Source organism: Lottia gigantea (assembly GCF_000327385.1).
Source record: "Lottia gigantea unplaced genomic scaffold LOTGIsca_22, whole genome shotgun sequence".
NCBI lineage: Eukaryota > Metazoa > Mollusca > Gastropoda > Lottiidae > Lottia > Lottia gigantea.
In genome coordinates, this window is record NW_008708555.1 from 629,982 (window position 1) to 636,770 (window position 6,789).

General features: G+C 36.3%; 2 protein-coding genes across 2 annotated transcripts; both read left to right on the plus strand.

Moving 5' to 3' along the window:
• Positions 1-234: 234 nt before the first annotated feature.
• Positions 235-627, plus strand: LOTGIDRAFT_159844 (hypothetical protein; the record flags this gene model as incomplete). Its single annotated transcript, XM_009054550.1, has 1 exon — positions 235-627. One exon carries the CDS (start codon positions 235-237, stop codon positions 625-627), a length of 393 nt encoding a protein of 130 aa, XP_009052798.1.
• A 1,964-nt stretch (positions 628-2,591) lies between these two features.
• LOTGIDRAFT_159845 (hypothetical protein) lies at positions 2,592-3,215 on the plus strand (the record flags this gene model as incomplete). Its single annotated transcript, XM_009054551.1, has 1 exon — positions 2,592-3,215. One exon carries the CDS (start codon positions 2,592-2,594, stop codon positions 3,213-3,215), a length of 624 nt encoding a protein of 207 aa, XP_009052799.1.
• Positions 3,216-6,789: the final 3,574 nt, after the last annotated feature.

Consider the following 6,789-nt stretch of genomic DNA (forward strand, 5'->3'; position numbering starts at 1 on the left):
CATTTGGATCATAATATACTGAACATAATTAACCTTTGAAATACTTTGTCAGTTCGAATTCAGTATTTAATGCCAATTATAAATTTCGCGGTGATTAGTTATTCATTTATTGTTCAAATCATCAAAATTAATTGGTATTTATCTGTATAAATGTGCCGTTATTATCGGTATATCCCTATATATAAATATAGGTGCTGCATTTGTATTGAAACACTATTACTGAAAGGTTGCAAAATGAATCGCTTAGCTTTATACGCTATCGCCGCTCTGGCATTGATGTCCAGTGCCAATGGTTTTGGTATTGAAAGAGGTTTCTTAGATTTATTCATGAAAGCCGGTTCCGAGGACCAGTGCCAGGATTGTTTGGATTTCTTTGGTGATTTGTCCAGTGTGCTGTCAGGACCTGATTTCGGCGACAGAGTGAGGCAAGGCTTGGAGGAACTATGTTCAGAAGTAGGTATGGATGTTCAGGAATGTGCTGACACCAGTTTGTTGTTTATCCAGACTGTTCTTGGAGCTCTTACCGCTGACATGCCAGTACGAGATATATGTGATACTATAGCTTATTGTGAACCTATTCCAGATACAACTTCCCCAGCTCCTTCTACAGCAGCGCCCCACTTTTAAATTCCTGGAAGTAAAACCGTTTTTCTGTTAACATTATGTGTTTTTAATGTTGATATTTTCATGTAAAATTTGCCTGCGATATATTTTGATTGAAGGCATCCGATTATTGAACCACCATAGCAATAAAGATATCAAAAACTGAACAGCAACAAACTCCAAAGAAAGAAAATGGATAAATTCCAATGAACTTCGCTGGGAAAAAAATCGAGTAAAATGAATGAATTAGAGTTTTATGCCCGGGCCTTCCAGAGACGAATACCGTAGAATTAAGAATCAAAAAAAAAAAGCATTTTGTTTTAGATGTTATTCTGTGTCTTTGAATCTTTTTTGTTGTTATGTAAAGCAAACGTTTTGCAACCTGATATTTCTGTTAAATACATTTATCTTATTTGTTGGTATTTCCCTTATTTTAATATGACCACTATGGTTCCAGCCACTGTACATTATCTGTAAATAACTGCTATAACAAATAGTGGGAGACCCTATCACCAAGAGTCATTGGTTGCAACCTAGGGTACACGTAACCCCAAGAGACATACACAAAGAAGGGATACTTGAGCAGCTTTGGTTAGTCCTTTGTTCCAGTAATCTTCCAACGACACCCACATTTATATCTAGATAGTAATAAATATGAGCCATCCATCAGTGCCATTGATGAAACCAGATCCATTATATTATATATCTTTTACTTCATTATCAAAACCATTGGGATTCATTGTAGATATCTTTGGTACATGCAATAGTGACCACAGACCGAGGGTATGATATACTTAACCATGCTCATCTTCACAATGTAAAGCTACTACTTCGTGACTGCAATAGCCACCATTCTTGTACCACGGAATGCAGCGATTTGATTGGATTGTACACCAGCGAATACAGCCAATTAGAGCCCTCGACAGAAAGACTGTAACCATGGCTTATGGTTTAAAGTCATTTTATAGATTTTAATCTATAAACACATTTTTGTCTTTATTTTAAGGCATCATTCATCTCTGGATTAAATTCCAAATAATGGCCTTTCCTCCTGCTGTACTTTGTCTTTTCTGAGAGCAAATGTGTACGTTCGTATTTGAATGTCGAAAACATTGCCATGCTGTCAGAATTGCTTACCATGATTAGCACTGTGAATTCAAACCATTGGCATCATGCGAGCTTACATGCGACATACAACATGCCTTACATGCGACATACAACATGCCTAACATGCGACATGCAACATGCCTTACATGCGACACTGCAACTCGTAACCGACCAAACTGTTAAACCTCAAGATGATATTTAGTGTGCAGTGATCGGTGCACGACAGTTGAGTGGCAAATACAATTAAAACCATTCAACCAACCCAAGTTTCTCGATTGTCAATACTGACTTTTCATTGGTTCAAAATTATGTCAAAACATACTTTACTATAGAGACTATTCATTCATTGAAACATTAAATTATTCAAAAAGCTATATGATTTATTTAGTGGGCGCGGCTTAACAAGATAACTGTCTTTGATTGGATTATTTATGATGACATTATAACATTGTTTGGTTGTGAACCAATGGTATTAAAGTTTATTAGAAAATTTGTAAAGTTTGCAGTATATACTTTGAAGTAAGTTATTTTCATAATTTAAACTGCGTGTATATAGACGCGTGGATATCGTGTACTTTTACTCTGTACTCCAGCATTCTACGAATTATTGTTTGACTGTAAGGGATATACTTAGACCTATTACAGTTAAAATCAACGGATAAGTAGAAGATTCGATTGAGGACTAACCATTATTCAGTAAAGTCACAAACGTCCATGATTTTGACGATTTTTAAGGATTGGTGAACGGTTCTTGCCTAGACTTACAGTGTTTATTACATTTTATAGTCGGGAAAGGCTTCTGTAAAGAGTCAAGAATAACCTTTAACAGGCAGTTAAACAAGAAGCCAACCATTCGACCAACGAGCAGCAAGATCAGCAGCATGGAAGCTACAGAGATCACGACTGCACCAGATACCAAGAGGAAAAGTGGAAGATTAAGCCAACAAGAGAAATACAATTTTCGGACAAGTTCGTTAGTGAGTCGTGTACAGAGTGAACGAAAAAGAAACCAACCGAAACAACCAAAACCGAAATCACGACCACCACCTTTGAGTAAATATCGGAGGAAGACCGCAAACCACAGAGAACGAGAGCGAATGCAAGACATGAACGATGCGTTCGAAGCATTGCGCAAGGCTGTTCCGGGTCCCGGAGAATCCGATCCGAAACAAACTAAAGTGACAACGTTAAAATTAGCACTGGACTACATAGCAGCACTGCGGAATGTTCTAGGATATGGATGTGACAGTTCAGAATCGGATACCGCAAGTTCCTCTCGTGGCTCAGAATTTTCAGAACAATCATCGAATGCGGATAATTCTCAATGTGAACAAATGTCTTGTGATATTCTGAATTCTGATGGCGAATCGTCCAGTCTTTCAATGTGCGGAGTGTCTTCTAGTGACGAATCGTCTTCAAATAACGAACTGGACTTTACGACGCCATTCGACCTTGGTGACGATCTGTGCATCGACTTCGACGTAGACGTGGCGTTGATGCTGTAAGCGAAGGCGCAAACAAAACACGTAGGTTGCCTGATCTGCATTCCATGAAGAATTAACAAACGTTCGATCATCGTAATCGACAGTTTTGGACGATTTTCATTGATGTCAGAGCTAAGTTTATTTAAGCGTAAATATTTTTCTGATTGTCTGGTGTGACAGCGGTTAATGAACGGACCAATGAAATTACAAACATTGCTTCAGTTAAGATATCTAATGGTGCTAACAAGTGCACGGACATCTCTCGTTCGTTAAAGACTAATTACAGGCTACGAAACAGAAAACTCTAATGTGCTAGTAGAGACAACTTTGGTAAAGTAGGGCGATCAAGTACCAAACAAATCAAAAGACATAGCTGCGCTGTTGGAGATATCACTGTAAAAGTAGAACCAATTCTTCCAACCAATTCAAAGACTATTACAGTTCAGATTTATGCAAATAAAAACTAAAACATGCCGGGGAATTTAAAGTATTAGTTATGTTTTATAAAGTTTATAATGAAAAGGATATTATAAAAAGGTTAGTAATAAAGAGTAATATATATTTAGAGTCTACCTCAATTTTTGACGATCAAAGGCAAATAATATTTTTGTACGTTTTGTAAATAAAATTTTATTGATCAGTATGATTTTTAGCCCATTTTTATAGCCCTCTTTTAAGATCTGTTTTTATTGAACCTCCCAAGTGACTTTGGTCTTTGCTTACTCCAAAACATAGTGCGTCAGGGTTCAATCCCAGCATAGGTCGTGATATACCTTCAGATTTTCCAAACTCGTTGCCCCTAGTCAATGATGCAAGTCAGAGGGACTGATATGAAAACAAAGCCATATCAAACCTTAAATGCCTGATGCTGTGGGTCCCCCTTATCAATTCTGTGACCCCTACACCCCCCCCCCCCCCCTTTTTTTTCTACTACATACCCCTAAATGTGAATTTGACGTTTTCTTATATGTATCGACAGGATAAGGTCTGCTCTAAATGAAATTACATTTATACATCAAAAGAATGCCCATACAGAATGCCCTACACATTTTTTTATTACGACGATTCATTTTTCGAATCAAATTAACCCCCATTCAATGCTACAATCATTGTAACAGAACAGTTTAACCCCTATCTATTACACGATTCACTTTTACAGCAATACATGTCAAACCTTTGTATTGCAATCGATTTTTAAATAAACCTCAACAAAAAGCGAGTTTTGAACTGTCCTAAAAAAACTAACACTAAGGTGAACTAGTTACCTATTTGGGTAGTACATGTATATCTGTGACCCCTTTAATAACGCACAGTAATTGTATGTGATATACGTTCTATATTCATCTACATGAAAAGTACATTATAATACCTTCCCGTATAGTCAGTGAAGATTTAAACTAGAACTGTGAACAGCTCCCTGTACTTTTAAAGGGCATGATGCAAAATGTTGATTATTTATAACGCACTGTAATTGTATATTGTATATGATATACTTTTTATATTCATCTGATAGGTTAATACAATACCTTCACAGTGGAGTCAGTGAAGAAACAACTTAGTACATTTAAACTTGAGGTATATTCACAGATTTTAATTAACATTTTTGTATGAGTATCAGGGATACCCATTGCTTCTAAATGCATTGATTTTACGCCCGACTTCTGTAGTTGCTGTAACACTTTCCAACCTATGATAAATTCTCCCGATTATGACGTCGTTACCCCAAATACCATTTACTTGTAGTCAGATAACGAATGGACAATCGTAAGAGGTTAAGGTTCTAGTGCACATTAAAGAAGGGGGGGGGGGGGTGATTTGGGTCTTCAGAAGTACATGTACTAGAAATGTACAAAAATCGCATACATGTATTTTCTTCAATAATACTTCGAACTAGAAATTTCTCTTTCTATTTCTATACATGTCTTTTCTTTATATGGTAGAGTCTCAAGAAATGACGACTGTTCTGTTAACTTTCAAACGTGGATAATTGTGGACACACGTGGATTTGAAGCCCCAAATTTCGATGGTGAGCATTGAACACTATTACTGATGAGCTTAACTAAAAAGTTCCGGTTTCTGAGACTAAAGTACAATTGGTCAAATGCGAATCTGTCCCTTTAACTGGCCAGGGAATCTTTTTTGAATTCAAAGAAGTTTGTACATATAGTGATTTGATTAGATTATATCATACAGCCAATCAGAGCCCTCAGCGCAGCTATATAGTTTATAGTCTTTTTGTCGAGGACTCTGATTGGCTGTATTCGTTTGCGTACTATCCAATCAAAGTACTTTATTAATATACTTCCGTGATACAAGAATAGTGCCTTATGACGTCAAGGTAATAGCTTAGCATTGTAAAATTGGATTTGAATCTGTGTCTTATAATCCCTTCCTCGAGTCTGAGCTATAGTGCTATTCATGTGTTGATGATTAATCAGTTTGCAATATGTACACTTCTAGTCGACAGCTAGAAATTGTGATAAACGAACTGATTTCAATATTTTAGGCCCTGTTGTATTCTCTGGTAACTAAAGAAGTTAATTGAAAACACAAATTTCAAATAATATAAATATTTAACATAAAACAAATGATTCACAAAGGAAATTACAATAATCAACTATGTTATCTGTTGGCCCTGAAGGGAGAGGACTTGTGTGATTTTTTTTTTCAAATAAAATGAGGTGACAGTACTAGAGCCTGGAGGGAATCGGGGGTGTCAAAAACCTTGATGACTTTATATGATACCAAGTTTGAATTTTGAATAATAACAAATCAATGCAGTTAAGTTAGTCATTTGAACTCCGTGTCTCTAAAAGTGTTAAGGTGGTAATGTAATTTCTGCTGGCCCCCCATAAGGTTGCTTTTATATTCAACCTTTGAAAAAAACTTAGCTCTGGAACTCCGAAGTGGGTGTTATAAGTTGAATTGCATCTTTATAATGTCAAACTATGAAATGCGTCGCAGTCGCTAGTGTACAATTTAATCAAGTCGCTGCTTTCCGTGATACAAGAAAGGTGAAGATGGTGTTTGTAGTTTGTAAAAGCATGACATTGTGAAGATGGTGTTTGTAGTTTGTAATAGCATGACATTGTGAAGATGGTGTTTGTAGTTTGTAATAGCATGACATTGTGAAGATGGTGTTTGTAGTTTGTAATAGCATGACATTGTGAAGATGGTGTTTGTAGTTTGTAATAGCATGACATTGTGAAGATGGTGTTTGTAGTTTGTAATGGCATGACATTGTGAAGATGGTGTTTGTAGTTTGTAATAGCATGCCATTGTGAAGATGGTGTTTGTAATTTGTAATAGCATGACATTATGAAGATGGTGTTTGAAGTTTGTAATAGCATGACATTGTGAAGATGATTAAATTGCAGAGTGGGATAGATGTTCTTCAATCAAGTCTCTGATGTACTTTTAATGTACTTCAAGATATTGTAGATCATACTAAGCTACAGCACTGGTATTTTACATAGGAACACATCGGTCGTTTCGTCCACAGGTTCACTAAGATCATTACAATAAAAATGTATTTGTGATTTTATAGACTCAACTCACGATCATGTTACATTATTTGTACTCGTGAAACGTTGTA